The sequence below is a fragment of the Nomascus leucogenys genome, chromosome 20, assembly GCF_006542625.1.
Source record: "Nomascus leucogenys isolate Asia chromosome 20, Asia_NLE_v1, whole genome shotgun sequence".
In the NCBI taxonomy this organism is placed as follows: Eukaryota; Metazoa; Chordata; class Mammalia; order Primates; family Hylobatidae; genus Nomascus; species Nomascus leucogenys.
This window is the reverse complement of record NC_044400.1, coordinates 38,830,867-38,850,790: the sequence shown is the minus strand read 5'-3', so window position 1 is coordinate 38,850,790 and position 19,924 is coordinate 38,830,867. Positions and strand designations below refer to the sequence as shown.

At 38.8% G+C, this 19,924-nt stretch overlaps 1 protein-coding gene across 4 annotated transcripts in view; it reads right to left on the bottom strand.

Annotated features, from left to right (window-relative positions):
• Positions 1-19,924, bottom strand: part of CORIN (corin, serine peptidase) — a 251,914-nt gene that overhangs the window by 199,686 nt on the left and 32,304 nt on the right. The window contains exons 1-2 of one of the 4 annotated variants that reach the window (XM_012499843.2): positions 3,617-3,650; positions 96-296 (exon numbers count right to left, since the gene is read on the bottom strand). The exons of 2 other annotated variants lie outside the window; for them this stretch is intronic. In XM_012499843.2, coding sequence (XP_012355297.1) covers positions 96-138 — 43 coding nt within the window. In that variant the 5' untranslated portion in view covers positions 139-296; positions 3,617-3,650. Of the gene's footprint in view, positions 1-95; positions 297-3,616; positions 3,651-19,924 lie in introns of those variants that run through there. One more of the 4 variants, XM_003258417.4, reaches the window with a different exon arrangement.

Here is a 19,924-nt window from a genome sequence, read left to right as displayed (position 1 = left end):
GCAAGTGATTGTGAACTAAAAGCATTGGTTGCCGAACTTAAAAACCTACCTGTGGGACATTAAAAGCCTCTAGCATGTATCACCTTTGGACTTACTTGTATTCCTGTGACTTTGGTCCCCTGGGAGAGAAGCATCCATAGTCCAGGCCGGAACGTGCTGGTCAGGATGTGCAGTAGACACCACGGTGCTCTGGTTATAAATTGTATTTGTAAGAAAAACGTCGGACCTTTGTATTTCACCATCAGTGACCAAAGGTTCACTCCCATTTGATTTAAAATAGACCTTTTGTAATGTTCCTAAAAGACAAAAACAAAAACAAAAAAAAAAACCTATTTTGGAAACATTACTAGAAGTATTTATTTTAAAAACCATTAAGAAAACTCTAGAGCTACTTTCCCTATGTCATTCTAACCAGGTAAGCACAAAGACAAAGATGAAACCCGTAATAGTGACCTCCTTCTTGGGGTCAACAACCACAAAACCAAGCGTTTCTCTTCTACCACAAATTACACAGCCCTGTGATGAAACATGGCTTTCTCAAGAGCTTATGGTTTAGAAACTGAGTCTCCTATCAAGGTTTCCTGGTGCTTCAAAAATGTAGGGCAATTCTACCTCACCTGAGACTCACCACACAATAAAATGTGGTGAATCTTACGGCATTCTCTTCCACTTCCTTAGTTTCTGAATCTCACCGGTCACTGTATGCTACTCAGGACGCAGGACATGTGCTCTACCTCTCTCTGTATCTGTCATCAAAGGACACAATGGTGCTTGCCATCAGCTTTATATTTCCCACATTTTGCACTAATTTTCAGTAAACTATGCATCACAGGCAAATAAAAAATAAGAGGGCTCATACATTTATCAAAACTTGCATCATAGGAACCAAAAAAAAAAACCTCTAAACTAAAAGAACTAAAAGAACAAACTAAATTATCTTCATCTTCGACCAGAAAATAAAAATGTAATTATATGAAATAAGAAATACTCATTTTAAAAATTTATTTCCATAGGTTATTGGGGAACAGGTGGTGTTTGGTAACATGAGTAAGTTCCTTAGTGGTGATTTGTGAGATTTTGGTGCACCCATGCACCATGCAAAGTTTGGTACATGCCATGAGCAGTATACACTGCACCCAACTTGTAGACTTTTATCCCTAACCCTCTTTCCACACTTTACCCCTGAGTCCCCAAAGTTCATTGTGTCATTCTTATGCCTTTGCATCCTCATAGCTTAGCTCCCACTTATAAGTGAAAACATACGACGTTTGGTTTTCCATACTCATTAAACTAAGATTATCAACTGGCCACTTTCTCAAGGTATCCATTCATTGACAAAACAAAGAACCAAACCTAAGATTATTGAAAACCACCTTGCTTTGTCTTTAGGAAGAAGCATTTGAAAACTTTGAAAGAGATCATGTATTTTTAACTCAGTCAAAATAGACAGCAGATTGTGTTCCCAGAATATCACACTGTACTTGAGCATGCCACGAAAATAAATGAATGTGATATTGACCCATCGATAGAAATAGCCAAGGGAGATTTTCTTTTCTAAAAGCATTTACAGTGAATGCTCTAACTGGCTCTCACTTTTCTAAATAGTCCCAAAGACCATTAAAAATAAAAGAAATATAAATAAAATGTTTAATACCAGTCTATGGAAAAAATTTCTCTACATATGCTTGACACTGGGAAAACATTAACTACAAATAAAAATAGAAAAGCAGCTGTTTCTAGCTAACTGAGATCAACAGTTTCCTCTGCCAAAAGATTGTAAATAAAACATTGAAGCATAAAAGCTAAATCATGACCATGTAATGCAGGTAACATGCTCTCCAAACTGTCTGTGTGATCATGAGTAAAAGTCAAATGCAGTAGGTAAAATGAAGGAATTCATTTAATTGTTATTGATTTTCAAGATGATTTAGAATTTATCCTAATCAAAATAAATGTGATAGGCTTAATTACTATAGGAAATGTATTTCACCCATACAGAATAATTAGTAATTAATCAATTACTAATCAATTATAGTTTTCCTTACATCCATTTGTTAATTGCTCTCTTCCTTGCTTATTTTTGGCATAAAGAGATTTTTTCCATAAGGTGGTATTTATGCTAATGTGGTTGTAATGAATATATAGGCCCATTAAGTTGATTTACTTATCTTGCAGAACCTATGAGTAGGCATCCAGTTCTGTCAACATACTTTTAACAAATGCCAATTGTTCACGGTTGTACCCTGGAGTAATTCCCTTAAAATGAGTTCCTTGTCATATAAAATATTTGAACACTTGTTCCTAACTTTTTGGTAATAATTAGCCTTATTAATAATCTTTCCTTTGTCATTTTAATCTTCCCTTTATCATTTTAACCAAACAGTGTTTAAAGTGTTCATAACATCTGGCTGGGCACAGAGACTCATGCCTGTAATTCCAGCACTTTGGGAGGCCGAGGCGGGTGGATCACCTGAGGTCAGGAGTTCTAGACCACCCTGACCCACGTGAAACCCCGTTTCTACTACAAATACAAAAAAAAAAGTAGCTGGGCATGGTGGCGGGCACCTGTAATCTCAGCTACTAGGGAGGCTGTGGCAGGAGAACTGCTTGAACCCGGCAGGCGGAGGTTGCAGTGAGCCGAGATCGCACCATTGCACTCCAGCCTGGGCAACAAGAGTGAAATTCTGTCTCAAAAATAAATAAATAAATAGAAATAAAGTATTCATAACATCTGTTTATCCTAAGAAGTCCTCTGAAACATTGACATTTTTAAGAAAACACTGACTTGGATAACAACTTTCTTTTAAAAAGGCAGCTTCATTGCTCTTAAGCTTTATGTATTGAAAGCAATTTGGCAGAATAAAGAGAAAGATAATATTTGAGAGGTACTGTGGTTAATGCTTTTAAAGTATATTTTGGGGGAAGAGAAAGAGAATAAACTTAAAGGACACGTCTTTAAAAGCCTGAACTCACTGGACAACTTGTTTTCAAGTATCTCTGGAAGCTGACCAACTCCCAACACGGTTGTCTACTATGCATTTTTTTTAAGCACAAGAATTAGAGCTCGATAAAACTAAATGCTTCCAACCTGTATCATTATGAGCTATAAAAATGCTAAGAGGCCGGGCATGGTGGCTCACGCCTGTAATCCCAACACTTTAGGAGGCTGAGGCTGGCAGATCATGAGGTCAGGAGATCGAGACCATCCTGGCTAACACAGTGAAACCCCGTCTCTACTAAAAATACAAAAAAAATAGCCGGGCGTGGTGGCGGGCGCCTGTAGTCCCAGCTACTCAGGAGGCTGAGGCAGGAGAATGGCGTGAACCCGGGAGGTGGAGGTTGCAGTGAGCCGAGATCGTGCCACTGCACTCCAGCCTGGGCGACAGAGCGAGATTCCGTCTCAAAAAAAAAAAATGCTAAGAGATATTAGCCCAAAGTAGAGCATTTATTCTTCTAATACTGCCTCATTCTTTTCTACATTTCTATGTTTATTGTGCTATGGTTAAAAGTACAGGTTCTACAGCCTGACCACCTGAGTTTAAATCCCATCTCTACCACTTGCCCTGAAACTTTGGACAAAGTCTCAACTGCCATAAAGGAAGAAAAAATAAAATACCTCTTCCTGCGGCTGGCTGTGGTGAGACAGCCACGTAAAAATGGCTCCCGGCAGAACCTCCGACTGGCCTGCGCACTGGGAGGAGCGTGCACCGGGGTGGAGCCTCAGGAGGTTCACCCCGTCGGCAGAGGTGAGGAGCCTGGCCTCTCCTGTTCTGGGGTGGTATCTGGGACTCAACTCGTGAGGCGGGAAACTGGCCAGCAGGACTCTCACTTTGCTGAGAGTCCCTGTTTCTCTTTTTTTTTTTTCCCTTTTAGCCCGATAAATTCCAGTTTTCTCACCGTTCAAAGTGTCTGTGAGCCTAATCTTTCATGGCTGTGTAACAAGAGCCCAGCTTTTAGGTGAACTAAGGAGAAAGTCCTACCACATTGGGATCAAATCAGTCAATACCTATATAAACACTTCGAATGGCTTTTGGCACTAAGTTTTCCGTAACTGTTAGTCATTACTACACATTGATGGTAATGACAATAAAATTGTCTTCTTTAGGGCTACTAAGGTACTTTTAGATAAATATCAATTTCATTTTACTATAAGTGGATCCCAGTGTCACAAAATGGCTAATTTTCAGAAGTGAATCACTTAACCTACATTTGGAGAAAACTATGGCTTTTTCATGCTGAATTATTAATAGAAAGTCACATTGTATTAAGATAGTCTGGCTCAAAAGTGTTTCAGCTGTATAGCCAAAAAAAGCAATGTAATGATATTTAAGAAATAGTATATAATTATAATTATAATAATAGTCAAACCTCACTGATTCCTTGTAATGAAGAGATTGGGCACTGTGGTAGATAGAATAGTGCTTGCTCCCCCAGAGATGCCACATCCCAATTCCTAGAACCTGTGAATATTCTGCTTTACATACTTTACGTGGTAAAAGGGATGTTGCAGATATGATTAAAGTAAGAATTTTGAGATGAAGAGACTATCCTGGATTATTCAGGTGAGCCCAATGTAATCACAAGGGTCTTTATAAGCAGAAGAAGGAGATAAGAGAGTGTGTGTCAGGGTCATGAACTGTGAGAAAAACTCAATGGACCATTGCTTGTTTTGAAGATAGAAAGAGCCACAAGCCAAGGAATGCAGGAAGCCCTAGAAGCTAGAAAAAGCAAGAGAATAGATTGTCTCGTAGAGTCTGTAGAAGGAACACCTAAATTTTGCCCAGTGAGACCTATTTTGAACTTCTTAACTCTAAGATATTAAATTTGTGCTATCTTTTTAAGCTACCAAGTTTGTGGTAATTTGTTACAGGAGCAATAAGAAATTAAGACAAGCACCTTGCTGAGTTCCCTCACTATAGGCATCAACTGAGTTAACTTTCCAATAATCCTATAAAACAGATAATATAATTAATCACTGGACAGAGTTTTAGAGAGATGGAAACCGAAGTTTATGAGAGTGAATTAACTTGCCCAAGATTTGAGTTGGGACTTGGCAAATAGACATATACATACACACACACACTTTACATTCTGGACAAAACATACAGGTTTTAAAAATCAACCATTATGTGCTTGCAGAATTTATCTTCCTATAATGTGATTTTAAAATTAATTTCTTAGCTTTGTATCTTTAGCCATGTGAAACACACTTACTTTGCATTTTCTTTTTTTTTTTTTTTTTTGAGATGGAGTCTTGCTCTGTCCCCCAGGCTAGAGTGCAGTGGCGCAATCTCGGCTCACTGCAAGCTCCGCCTCCCTGCAAGCTCCGCCTCCCGGGTTCACGCCATTCTCCTGCCTCAGCCTCCCGAGTAGCTGGGACTACAGGTGCCCGCCACCACGCCCAGCTAATTTTTTTGTATTTTTAGTAGAGACGGGGTTTCACCGTGTTAGCCAGGATGGTCTCGATCTCCTGACCTCGTGATCCGCCCGCCTTGGCCTCCCAAAGTGCTGGGATTACAGGCTTGAGCCACCGTGCCCGGCCTTACTTTGCATTTTCTATGTGCCAAGAACTTCATACTTACTCTGCTGAGAACACAACATTTAGTAAGAGGTCCTTACTATCAAGATGTTTATAGATTAGTTGAGAGAGACAGGCATGCAATCCAAAAAATATTAATATAAACTATAGTACAAATGCTTTGAGAATGATACACACAGGACAATCTGGTAGCAAAAAGTAGAGAGATAGTCCTCATTCCATTTGAAAAAGTCAGGAAAGCCTGTTTAGAGACGAGTATCCTAAATGTGAATCTTAAAAGATGATTAGGGATTTTCCAGGTTTAAGCAAAGTATTTGTGGGGAGGAGGGTGGCGTGGCAAGAGGAAGTGAAACATTTTCGAGATAAAGCCAAGGGAAAAACATATGAAAAGGCCCAACAGCAAGTAATTTAAAAACATGGCTAGCACACAGGAGCCTGGTAAGAGAAAAGGCTGAAAAGGGAAGAGACACCAGACAGGATAGGTCTTGTAGAAAGCTTGGAATTTACCTTGTGATAGAAAATTTTATAAAGGTCTTAAATAGGGTGAAACATATTAGAATGATCACTTTGGCAGCAGGGTGACGTTGAAAAGTTTAGAGGATAGTTAGAAGGCTATTGTAATACTCCAAGTGAGAAAAGAGTAAGGCCTTAGCCAACGCAAAAACCCTAAGGACAAAGGGAACATTAGGAGAAAGCTCCAAAGATGCAAAATCATATGAACATGAGAGAAAGGTCCCTTCGACGTCTCTGGTTTGAATAATGTAGTAAACAGGCCGGGCGCGGTGGCTCACGCCTGTAATCCCAGCACTTTGGGAGGCCGAGGTGGGCGGATCACAAGGTCAGGAGATCGAGACCATCCTGGCTAACACGGTGAAACTCCGTCTCTACTAAAAAAATACAAAAAATTAGCCGGGCGTGGTGGCAGGCGCCTGTAGTCCCAGCTACTCGGGAGGCTGAGGCAGGAGAATGGCGTGAAGCTGGGAGGTGGAGCTTGCAGTGAGCAGAGATAGCGCCACTGCACTCCGGCCTGGGCAAAAGAGCGAGATTCTGTCTCAAAAAAAAAAAAAAAAAAAAAAAAGAATAATGTAGTAAACAAACATATCCCCAACTGAGTTGGTGTCATATCGTTAGTGCTGTTCATCAAATATTTCCAGTTCTCTCTCCTTCTACTGGGGCATAAGCTGAGCATTGCATTCTCCGGCCTCTTGAGTGAGGCCTTGCTTCAAGTTCAAAGTTATAAGCAAAACTAAAAAGTGTTGCTTCTAGGCAGAAGCATTTAATTGCTGATATAAGAGCCTTCAGAGCTCTGACACAATCACCACAAAGGTTCAAGATGGTGGCTAGTTCATCAATTTGGTCCCTGAAGGACCTCGATGAGCACAGGCCCCCTGCCATCTTGCAAAGGACATGTAGTATTGTAATAAATTAACCGTTGTTGTTTGTAAATCACCAGTATTGGGGGATTTGTTGTTGTTACATGACAGAGTCTAGCCAATCTTGACTAAAACAATAGATAATGGAGAATGAAAAATAGATTTGTAGGAGCTTGTTGTTGTTGTTGTTGTTACACTTTATTGAATATAAAGGACCTGTGAAACATTCAGGGGGGAAAAAGCCCAAATCTGAAGCCAACTGATGATTTCCTCCAGATGCCTCACCAGACTCCCCCACAATGCTGTCCCTCCTTTGTGTTCCCAGAGCACACACTGGTTATATTGTAGCACATATGCACTCAAGTGGAACTGTCTGTCCCATGCATCTATACACCAATCCCCGAGCAGAACACCTAGCACCAGTGTAGGGCTCCATACATATTCGTTGAACGTATGAATGATGAATGAACTAATGGAAATGGCTGATATTGCCAAGAGGGGTATCAGTGTAAAGTGAGAAGACAGCTGAGGACAGACAGCTCTCTTTAATGCCATTTAATGGAAGTTAAAGAAAGGTTAGCTTAAGGAAAATGAGAAACAGCAGCCAGAAAAGACTGAAGGACAATCAGAGGTGACAATATGAAGGCATAGTTGAAGAGCATAATGAGATGAAAGTAGTAGTCAACACTGAGGAAGATCATATGTGCATAGCACATCTGGGGAGAAGAAAGCATTGATGGCACCAACTAACAATGAACATTCTTACCATGAATTGATGTACACAGACACAGAGAGAAACATAGGTTCTTCATTTCAAAGTCTTGTTCAAATACACATTGGTTTCTAGTGCAGCACATTGGATAAAAAGACACTGGTGGGCTTCCTAAGTATAGATATAGGAGTATGAAAAGAAGTGAAAGAGATGATCAGAAGGGGACTGTTAGAGGTATAGGAATCATCTGGGGTGGTTCTTGTTAGAATTCAAATTCAGCAGGTTTGGAGTGGGGACTGAGATCCTGGATTCTGCATTTTACGCAAACTTCCAAGTGATGCTGATGCTGCTAGTCCATGGGCCACACTTGAGAACAAGGCTGTAGACTACCATTTCAAAAAGCCTTAGACATAACATATAACCTCGGGCCTCAGTAGTTAAAGAAAAAAAATTGTCATGCTCGAGAATCCTCCGCTGGTGAATCTGCAACAGAAAGCCAGATTTATTCAAAGAATTTGAAGTCTTAAGTAATGTGGAGTCAGGTCATGAAAGATCATAGAGAATCTTAAATTTTGGGTGTGAAGAAATAAGAATTTGGGAGGTTTTCTATTTTTAAGTGATACTAAGAATACATTATAAGTTAGGAAGTTAAGATTCTTTTAACTCCAAATTCTTGTAAAAGCCACAAACTGCTGAGAAATTTGCTAAAATTCAATGATCTCCAGCTCATCTAGCATTTTTGAGGAGAAAGATCATTTCTAAAGAGAAATATTTTATTGAATTCAAGAAAAATGAATGGTTTATTAAACTTTCTATAGTCTACATACCACTATAATTTTTCTTTTTTCCTCATTTACTCAAAAAATTAAGAAGCCACACATACATTTTCCGTCATATTAAGAAAACTAGAAATGTAATTTTAAGCTATTTTTCATAAGCTTATGGCTAACATAAATTTATTTTAGATATATATGGATGAGTGAATGAGCAGATGAATATTTAAAACCAAGTCTTCGACAGGCTGAGAAAGAAAAAGTCAGGATCATTCTAATGAGAATTTTTGGAACATAACTTGGGTGAATAAATTGAGATGAAGAATAGTTTGAAAAAACTAATTCAGACCATACCCCATACATTTATAGGACTCCCTGCCACATACTCAGCTGTAACCCTTTCTCCATACAGCTGCCAATGACACGTTTTAAAGCTGAAACCCTTTCTCCATACAGCTGCCAATGACACCTTTTAAAAGTTCCAACAAGGATAATCATTTCCAAGACCTTGAAAGAGCTTTTTTTTCCTGATATTTTCTTCTAGGAGTTTTATGGTTTCTAGTTTTATGTTTTAGTCTTTAATCCATTTTGACTTGATTTTGGTATGATGGTATAAGGGTCCCATTTCATCCTTTTGGATGTGGATATGCAATTTTCCTAACACCACTTGTTGAAGAGACTATTCTTTCCCCCTTGTGTACTCTTCACACCTTTGTTGAAGATCCGATGACCATATATATGTGGATTTATTTCTGGGCTCTATATTCTGTTCCATTGGTCTATATGTCTGTTTCTATTCTAGTGCTATACTGTTTTGATTACTGTAGCCTCATAATGTAATTTGAAATCAGCACATTTGATGCCTCTAACTTTGTCCTTTCTGCTCAAAATCGCTTTGGGTATTTGGGATCTTTTGTGGCTCCAAATGAATTTTAGGATTGTTTCATCTGAAAAATGCCACTGGGATATAGCTAGGGACTGCATTGAATCTATAGATCACTCTGGGTAGTATGGACATTTTAACAATATTAATTCCTCCAGTCAATGAATATTAAATGTCTTTTTATTTATTTGTGTCTGATTTAATTTCTTTTATCAGTGTTTTATAGTTTTCAGTGTAAAAATATTTCCCTTCCTTGGTTAGGTTTATTCCTAAGTACTTATTCTTGTTAATCCTATTAACAAGGATTTCTTAGAAATGACATAAAAAGCACTGGCAACAAAGAAAAAAAATAACCAGCAGTGTTACATCAAACTGAAAACTTTGCACAGCAAAACAATCAACAGAGGTTGAGTAGACCTAAAAAATGAGAGAAATTATTTGTAAACCACATATTTGATAAAGAGTTAATATTCAAAATATGTAAAAATAAGAAACTCACAAATCAATAGCAAAAAAAAAGGTAACCTGATTTTTTTAACAGGCAACGGATCTGAATAGACATTTCTCCAAAGAAGACACATATGCAGAGCCAGTAAGTATACGAGACAGTGCTCAGCATCACTAGTCATTAGCAAAAGGCAAATCAGAATGATAAGGAGATGTCACATCATGGTTGTTATGATGGCTATTATCAAAAACAAAAGATAACAAATGTTGGTGATAATGTGAAGAAACTGAAACCCTTGTACACTGTTGGTAGGAATGTAAATAGGTGCAGCCACTATGGAAAACAGAATGGAAGGTCCTTCAAAAAAATTAAAAATAGAACTATCGCATGATCCAGCAATCCCACTTCTGGGTATACATCCAAAGAATTGAAATCAGGATCTCCTATCTGCACTTCCATGTTCCATGCAGCATTATTCACAATAGCCAAGACATGGAAGCAGCCTAAATGTCCACTGACAGATGAATACATTTTAAAAATGTGGCATACACACAATGGTATATCATTTGGCCTTAAAAAAAGAAGAAAATCTTATCACTTGTGGCAACATGGGTGAACCTGGGGGCCATTATGCTAAGGACAAATACTACATGATCACACTCATATGAGAAATCTAAAATAGACTCACAGAAGCAGAAAGCAGAATGGCGATTGCCAGAGGGGAAGAGGAAATAAGGCGATATCCAAGAGTGTAAAGTTTCAGTAATGTAAGATAAATAAGTTCTAGAGATGGCTATACAGCATAGTGACTATGGTTAATACTTCTTTGTGTACTTAAACATTTGTTAAAAGGGCAGATCTTATGCAAAATGTTCTTATCATGGGAAAAAATAATAAAGATGTGAGGAAACTTTTGGAGGTGATGGATATGTTTATTGAAGAAATTGTGGTGACGGTTTCACAGGTATATACTTGTTTCCAAACTCATCAAGTTGTGATACATTAAATATGTGCAGCTTTCTGTATGCCAGTCATACCTCATTAAAATGATTTAACGAATGAATAAACAAATAAATAAATAAAGGCTACAACCAGACCCTGTCACTCTCTTATATCAACATCCTCATTGTGGATTTCATGTTTAAAGTACTACTTACTCCCTAGGGAATCTTCCCTCATCTCAGCCCAGGTTCTGTCCCTGTTGTAAGTTCTCTTAGCACCTTGTCTCTTCCCACATAGCAGTAACCTCTGTTGTAATTAATTAATGAAGTGATCTTTTGTTTCATGCCTTCTTCCCTCACTGTGGAGTCCCTGAGGGTAGGCTTTATTCACTGCTGTGCCCAATACCTATAGCACACTCGGTTGCATATAACAGACATTCAATACATATTTGTTAAAGCAGTGAATAGTATTACATTATAGCTAATTTTGTTTCTTTTAAATGTTTCTCAACATAAAATAATTTTACTTCAAATGTTGCATGATGATATATATTTATAATATATGTTATAATATAATATATAACAGAATTATAATACATAATATTGTGAATTTCTAATATATTAAATAATTATATATGTATATGTAAAATTTGAGGAAGGTATCAGTTCAATCTCAAAGTACTCTATGGCAATAAAGTGACACTTGTTGTCACATGAAGGCAGCACAAACCATTGCAGGTTTAGTTCTTATAAGAAAGAAATTAGTCTCTGAAAGTAAATCTCAGGCCTAAGAATAAAAGGCCTGTCAAACTTGCCATCATGTTACAAATCCAGCTGTTGGTCAACTTTATTTCTGCCTAGCTACTTTTAGGCAATTCAAATACCTTGCAGCAACAGCCTGATTCTAGGGTTATGGGGTTATGGATCATGGGGTTACTATGACAACAGGTCATAGCACAAAGGTTTTAATTCTTATGGACAGAGTTAATGTGAGGCAAAATGCATCTTTAGTTCATTGTTACTTGGGTATAATACAAATATTTATTACAATAATTATCTGATGATAATTATTCATAAGCAAATAAAACAAATTCTTTACTTTTATAATGATCTTATCATTTATGAAAACACTTTCACAAACATTTCATTTGACTTCCATAACAATTCTGTGATACAAAAAGGAATTATCTCATGCAGAAAATAAAGTATCTTACCTAAACTCCCATGCCCAGTAAATGGAAGAGTAAAACCCTAAAGCCAGACTTTCTAGTGCCAAGTTATATGCTCCTTCTTCTTTGTCATATGGACCATCAGTATCAGACTATAACTAATGAAATAAAAACCTACAAAGAGTGTAACTTTCTTATTTTTCAATTTCTCTTTGAAGAACCTGAGTCCTTGTTTTAGAGTCCAAATCTTTGGAACCGTATGGACAACTCAGACTATCTGCCGAGTTGAGAAATACAAAACTAAACAAACTTTGTAGCTCTAGCTTCAGTTTAGTGGTTGGGTTGAAAAACAATTTACTACTGCTTTCTTCTATAGCCTGCTGCTATGACAATTATTTGACAACCCAACTCTCTTATCTTCAGAAATCTTTTTACCATCTTGGCTTTTTGCATGAGGGAAACCAAAACAGACAAAATTAGAGACATGTAGTACATCTGTGTTTGTTAGCATAAGGCATTTATCTTTTCTAATCAATAATCCTCTCATTATTATCTCCTTGGCTTTTGAAGCTAGAGCTCCTGTTATTTACATACCATTGATATCTCAGCATCCCTTAGCAACCCTAATGTACACAGAAATAACTACAAAACTTTGTATGAGCACAAAGTTATAAACTCAAACCAAACAACATTTTTTAAAGTAAGCTATTTAGTGAGGTTTTTAAAACAAAGATATAAAATGCTTGTATTGCTCATTACAACAACAAACATCTCAGTTATAAAATAAGGAATATTTATTTGGACAGACATTACTTCAATATGGCTATATTAAATTGTCTGGTACAGAATTTATTAAAAGAATGTTTTTTTAATTTTTTTCTCTTTTTTTTAAATTTCAACTTTTATTTTGGATTCAGGTACATGTGCAAGTTTTAACATGTGTATATTATGTGATGCTGAGGATTGGGATACAAATGATCCCATCACCCAAGTAATGAGCATAGTACCCAACAGTTTTTCAACCCTTGCCCTCCTCCGTAGTCCCCAGTTGTCTATTGTTCCCATCTTTATGACCATGAGACTCTAGTAGACTTTAGTAGTAGACGCTAGTAGTCCCCAGTGTCTATTGTTCCCATCTTTATGACCATGAGCACTCAATGTTTAGCTCCCTCTTATAAGTGAGAACATGTGGTATTTGGTTCTCTGTTCCTGTGTTAATTTGCTTAAGCTAATGGCCTCCCACTACATCCATTGTGCTGCAAAGGACATGATTTCATTCTTTTTTATGACTGCATAGTATCCCATGGTGTGTGTGTGTGTGTGTGTGTGTGTGTGTGTGTGCGTGCGTATCTCCCATGTTTTCTTTATCCAATCTACCACTGATGGACACCTAGGCTGAAGCCATGTCTTTGTTATTGTGAATAGTGCTGCCATGAATATATGAGTGTGTGTGTCTTTTTGGTGGAATGATTTATTTTCTTTTGGCTATATCCCCAGTGATGAGACTGCTGGGTCAAATGGTAGTTCCATTTTAAGTTCTTTGAGAAATCTCAAATTTTTTTCCACAGTGACTGAAGTAATTTACATTTCCACCAACAGCGTATCTTTTCTCAACAGCATCTGTTGTTTTTTGACTTTTTCATAATAGCCATTCTGATTGGTGTGAGATGGTATCTCACTGTGGTTTTGATTTGTATTTCTCTGATGATTAGTGATGCTGAGCATTTTTTCATATGTTTGTTGGACACCTGTATGCTTATTTTGAGAAGCATCTGTTCATGTATTTTGCCCACTTTATAATGAGGTTACTTGTTTTCTGCATCTTGAATTGTTAAAAGAATGATTTTGAAGATGCGTGGGAAAACCCCCACTTCCTAAAGTTTGCCTACATATAAACAAAATAGCATTTAGGAGCAGTTACATAAGTGATACAAAATTCCACTCTTGGTATATACCCAAGAGAAATGAAAATGTATGTCCCCACAAAAACATACACACAAATATTCATAGCAGGATTATACATAATAGCCAAAAGGTGGAAATAACCCAAATGTCTATCAATTGACAAATGGATAAATAAACTATGGTATATCCATACAATGAAATATTGTTCAGCCATTAAAAGGAATGAAGTATTAATACGTGCTACAATGTGAGTAAAACTTAAAAACATATGCTAAGGGAAAGAAGCCAGTCACAAAATACCACATATGGTCATACAAAATGTCTAGAATAGGGACATCTATAGTGAAAGAAAATAGATTAGTGGCTGCTTGGGGCTAGGGGTGAGGAGATGGGGAGAGATTGGATGGTAGCTAAAGGGTACAGAGTTTTGTTTTGAGATGACGAAAATGTCCTAAAACAGACTGCAGTGATGGTTACATTTATCTATGAATATGCTAAAAACTACTGAATTGCAGATTTTAAATGGTTGGATTGAATGGTATATTATATTAATAAGAATAAATTATTATTAATTAACTAATAATTAATTAATAAAATTAATGAGAATAACCCACTTAAAGCAAAGCATTCCTCCTTTGCCCTCCCCTCAGAGGCCTCTAAGCAGAGACATACTTAAATGTGCTTACATTTTATATTAGCATTAGACCCTGAGAAGGAAAGGAAGTGTTCCTTAAAGCATGTGAGCCAATGAACATAGTCTCATGACAAACAGACTTTTTAAAATGACAGTGGTATAGCTGAGGAAGCTCCTACCAGACAGATCTGTCCAGAGATAGTAACTATAAACTCTGGACAAAACACAAAAAGACAACCACTGAAGGGTGCTGGAGAGGGAGGAGAAGCAGGCCAGGTCTGGAGGAGTGTTGACTCTTAGAAGAAGAGAGTGGCAGAGATGAGTTTCAGGACGGTTTACTGTCTTAGCCTGAGAGCAGGCCACAGTTGATACCACAGAGCAAGAAGCGACTAAATATCCCACAGAAAACCCTCAGTCTTCCTGGGCTGGGGCACTTGTTCTGTCTTCCTCTTACTTGGTCACCCTCTGACCTCTGGCATCTGTGAAAGCCAGCATTTCTGGGTTCCTTTCCTTCTCTGACTAGAACAGTCAGAGAAGTACTTAAATGTGCTTACATTTTATATTAGCATTAGACCCTAAAATTTTAGATACAGTTCTTCCTGTATCTCTTTTTCCCTCCTGTTTGTCTGCCCCTTAAACACTAACATCCTCCAGGGCATTGCCCTCAGTTTCTACTTAGTGCATTTTCTCTTCAGAGTTCATCGACTCCTGCTGCTTCAGCTGCCGCTGAGACTGCCGCATGCATGGCAGACCTCCCTTCTCAGCCTCCCTCCTGGATCCCCTAGCTTCAGTCCTATGCCAATGACTTGGAAGTTAAATTTTAAAGTCAGTGCTGCTCTGTCACAGAAGCCAAACATCGTATTTGGTCACAATTTCTCTTGAAATTCCTTAGGAAAGCAACATGTTGGATTTCTCATTTTTCTCCATTTCTTGACCTGCTTTCACTGTTGAATTCAACTATGATTCCATTGTATTTGGTTGTCCCATAAGTATCTCTAATACACAAACCAACCTTCCAATCTTTATTTCATCTGCCTGTATCAGACTCCTGCACCTTTACTTCCTATGTTAACAGGTAGCATCAAAAGTAACCTGGTTAGATACAGGAGGCAGAGCAAGAGGCCTGATAGACGTCTATAGCATTTGTCCCCCACCCCAAAGGAACACCAAATTTTAACAATTAACTACACACAAAAGGCACTAACACAAGAACCAAAAATCAGGTGAGCAATCACAGTACCTGGTTTTAACTTCATATCACTGAAGAAGACATTAAAGAGGGCAAGAAAGATAGTCTTGAATGCCGACACCATCCTTTCCCATCCCCCAGCAGTAGCCATGCAGCTTGGAGAATGTGGGCACTTGGGAGAGGGAGAGTGCAGCAATTATGAGGCTTTGCATTGAACTCAGTGCCGCCCTGTCACAGCAGAAAGCAGAGGGAACATTTGGAGAGGCCCAGGCCAAAGGGTAATTGCCCATCCCAGTGGTGAGAACTTGAGTTCCAGCAAGCCTCACCACTGCAGGCTGGAATGCTCTGGGACTTCAAATGAACTTGAGGGACAGCCTGGGCCACAAGGACTGCAATTCCTAGGCAAGCCCTAGTGCTGAGCTGGGTTCAGAGCCGGTGGACTGGGAGACACATGACCTACTGAGACACAAGCTAGGTGGCTAAGGGAGTGCTTGTGCGACCTGTCCTTCATCCTCCAGCAGTGGGTGTGTGGCATGGAGAAATCGGTGTGCTTGGTAAAGGGAGAGCACAGCAACTGGGGGACTTTACATTGAACTCAGTGCTGCTCTGTCACAGCAGAGACCTGGCAGGAGTCAGCACTTGCTGACCAAAGAGCCCCATGGCCCTGAATACCCAACAGCAATACCCAGGTTATATGCGGTGGGCCTTGGGCTCTGAGATGTGCTGGCTTCAGATGTGACCTCGCACATTCCTAGCTGTGGTGGCTATGGCGAAAGACTCTTTCTATTTGAGAAAAGCAGGGGAAAATGTAAAGGGGACTCTCTCTGGCACCTTAGGTGCCTGCTTGGCCTCGGTGGGGTAGGGCACCAACCAGGCTCTTGGGGTCCCTGAGTCTAGGCCTAGGCTCTTGGTTAGCATTTCTGGACCTGCCCTGGGCCAGAGAGGAGTCCACTGTCCTGAAGAGTGAGTCCCAGGCCTGGAAGCCTGCACCATAAACCGACTGAAGGGCCTTTGGGCTCTAAGTGAACATCAGTGGTGGCCTGGCAAAAGCCCCCATGGGTTGGTGGTGGTGGTGGCCACAGGGAGAGACTCCTTGGCCAATGGAAATGGGAGGGAAGAGTGGGAAGGACTTTGTCTTGTGGTTCGAGTACCAGCTTAGCTGCCGTAGAAGAGAACACCAGCTAAAGTTCTAAGGTTTTTTACTTCAATCCATGGCTCCAAGGCAGCATCTCTGGACCTACCTGAGGCCTGGGGGAGCTCACTGCCCTGAAGGGAGGGACACAAACCTGGCTGGCTTTGCCACCTGCTGATTGTAGACTCTAAGGCTTTGAGTGAACGTAGGTGGTAGCCAAGTAGTGGTTATAGCAGGCCTTGGGTGAGACTCAATGCTGTGCTGGCTTCAAGTCTCAACCAGCACAGTCCCAGTGGTAGTGGCCATGGGGATGTTGTGTTCCTGCCCCAGTTCCAGAAGGCTCAGCACAGGGAGAGACAGAGACTCTGTTTGTTTGGGAGAAAGTAAGGGAAAAGAATGAGAGTCTTGGCCTGGCAATTCAGAGAATTCTTCCAGAATTTATCCAGGACCACCAAGGCAGTACCTTTCTCTAGAAGTCTTCAAGAATTGCAGCATTATAGGGTCGCAGGCCCAAGTCCCTTAGAAGACCTGAAACACCTTCCCAAGAAGAATGGACACAAATGGGCCCAGACTTCAAATTAATTTAACCAAAGTAGTGAAAGATCTTTATAATGAAAACTAAAAACTGATTAAAAAAAACTGAAGAGGACACCAAAAAATGGCAAGATATTTGATGTTCATGGATTGGAAGAATCAATATTGTTAACATTTCCACAGTATGCAAAGCAATCTGCAGATTCCATGCAATCCCTATCCAAATACCAAAGACATTCTTCATAGAAATAGAAAAAACAATTCTAAAACTTATATGGAACCACAAAAGACCCAGTATAGCCAAAGCTATCCTATGCAAAAAGAATGAAACTGGAAGAATCACATTACCTGACTTCAAATAATACTACAGAGCTATAGTAACCAAAACAGCATGGTACTGGCATACAAACAGACACACAGACTGATGGAACAGAATAGAGAACCCAGAAACAAATTCACACACCTAAAGAGACCTCATTTTCAATAAAGATGCCAAGAACATACATTGGGGAGAGGACAGTCTCTTCAATAAATTGTGCTTAAAAAACTGGATATCTACATGCAGAAGAATAAAACTAGACTGCTATCTCTCGCTATATTCAAAAATCAAATCAAAATGGATTAAAGACTTAAATATAAGTCTTCAAACTATGAAAGTGCTAAAAGAAAACATTGGGGAAACTCTTAGGACATTGGTCTGAGCAAAAATTTCTTGAGTCATACCACACAAACACAAGCAACCAAAGCAAAAATGAACAGCTGGGATCACATCAAGTTAAAAAGCTCTTGCACAGCAAAGGAAACAATCAACAAAGTGAAGAGACAACCCACAGAATGGGAGAAAATATTTTCAAACTACCCATCTGACAAGAGATTCATAATCAGAATTTATAAGGAGCTCAAACAACTTTATTTTAAAAAATCGAATAATCCAACTTTAAAATGGGCAAAAGATTTGAATAGACATTTTTCAAAATAAGGCACACAAATGGCAAACAAGCATGTGAAAAGGGGCTCAACATCACTGACCATCAGAGAAATGCAAATCAGAACTACAATGAGATATTACCTCACCCCAGCCAAAATGGTTTATATCCAAAAGACAGGCAATAACAAATGCTGGTAAGGATATGGAGAAAAGGGAACCATCATACACTGTTGATGGGAATCTAAATTAGTACAACCACTATAAAGAACAGTTTGGAGGTTCCTCAAAAAAACTAAAATTGAGCTATCATATAATCCAGCAATCCCACTGCTGGGTATATGCCCAAAAGAAAGGAAATCTGTACATCAAAGAGATATCTGCATTTCCATGTTTGTTGCAGCACTGATCACACTCATCAATATTTGGAAGCAACCTAAATGTCCATCAACAGATGTTTGGATAAAGAAAATATGGTGCATATACACAATGGAGTACTATGCAGCCATAAAAAGGATTAGATACTGTCATTTTGCAACAAAATGAATGGAACTGGAGGTTATTATGTTAAATGAAATAAGTCAGACACAGAAAGACAAACTTCACATGTTCTCACTTATTTTAGAGGCTAAAAACCAAAATAATTAAACTCATGGAGACAGAGAATAGATGGATGGTTATCAGAGGCTGAGGCTGGGAAGGATGGTGGGGGGTGGGGAGAGGAGTGGGGGTTGTTAATGGGTACAAAAAATATATATAGTTAGAAAGAATGAATAAGATATTATTTGATTGCACAACAGGGTGACTATAGTAAATAGAAGTTTAATTGTACACTTAAAAACAATAGAGTATAATTGGATTATAAAAATATAAGATTTTTGGGAGGCTGAGACAGGCGGATCATGAGGTCAGGAGATCAAGACCATCCTGACTAACACAGTGAAACCCTGTCTCTACTAAAAACACAAAAAAATAGCTGGGCGTGGTGGTGGGCGCCTGTAGTCCCAGCTACTCGGGAGGCTGAGGCCGGAGAATGGCGTGAACCCAGGAGGCAGAGCTTGCGGTGAGCCGAGATCGCGCCACTGCACTCCAGCCTGGGCAACAGAGTGAGACTCTGTCTCAAAAAAAAAACCAAATAATAATAATAATAATAGAGTATAATTGGATTATAAAAAAATAGAGTATAATTGGATTATTGTGACATAAAGTATAAATGCTTGAGGGGATGGAGAGCCCATTTTTCATGATGTAGTTATTGCTTATTACATGCCTATAGGAAAGTATGTAACATACCCCATAAGTATACGCACCCACTATATACCCACAAACATTTTTTTTAAAAAAACCTGGTTACCCAAGCCAGAAATCCAGGAGTCAGCCTTGACTCCTCTCTCCCTCACACCAAAATCCAATCAGTCTTGATTTCTACTGATTTTAATACATCCAATGCCTTATTTCAAACACTCATCACCTTTCACTTAGACCAGAGTCACAGCCCTGAACTGGTGTCCCTGACTTCATTTCTTTCTGCCTCCAGTACTCTGTAGTGTATCCAGTTCTACCGCCTTTTGCAAATACAAAATAACCAGAGTTCTCCTTTCTTGGAAAGATCCTCCAGTGGTAATCCACCACCCATAGCAGTGTTTTGTAATTATTTTTATAGCAGATCAATGTTATTTTCAAATAAATATCATATAAAAGCCTAATATCTATTAATAGATATGAGCTGTATTTTATTGTGGTTAACTTACTTTATAAGATCTAAGT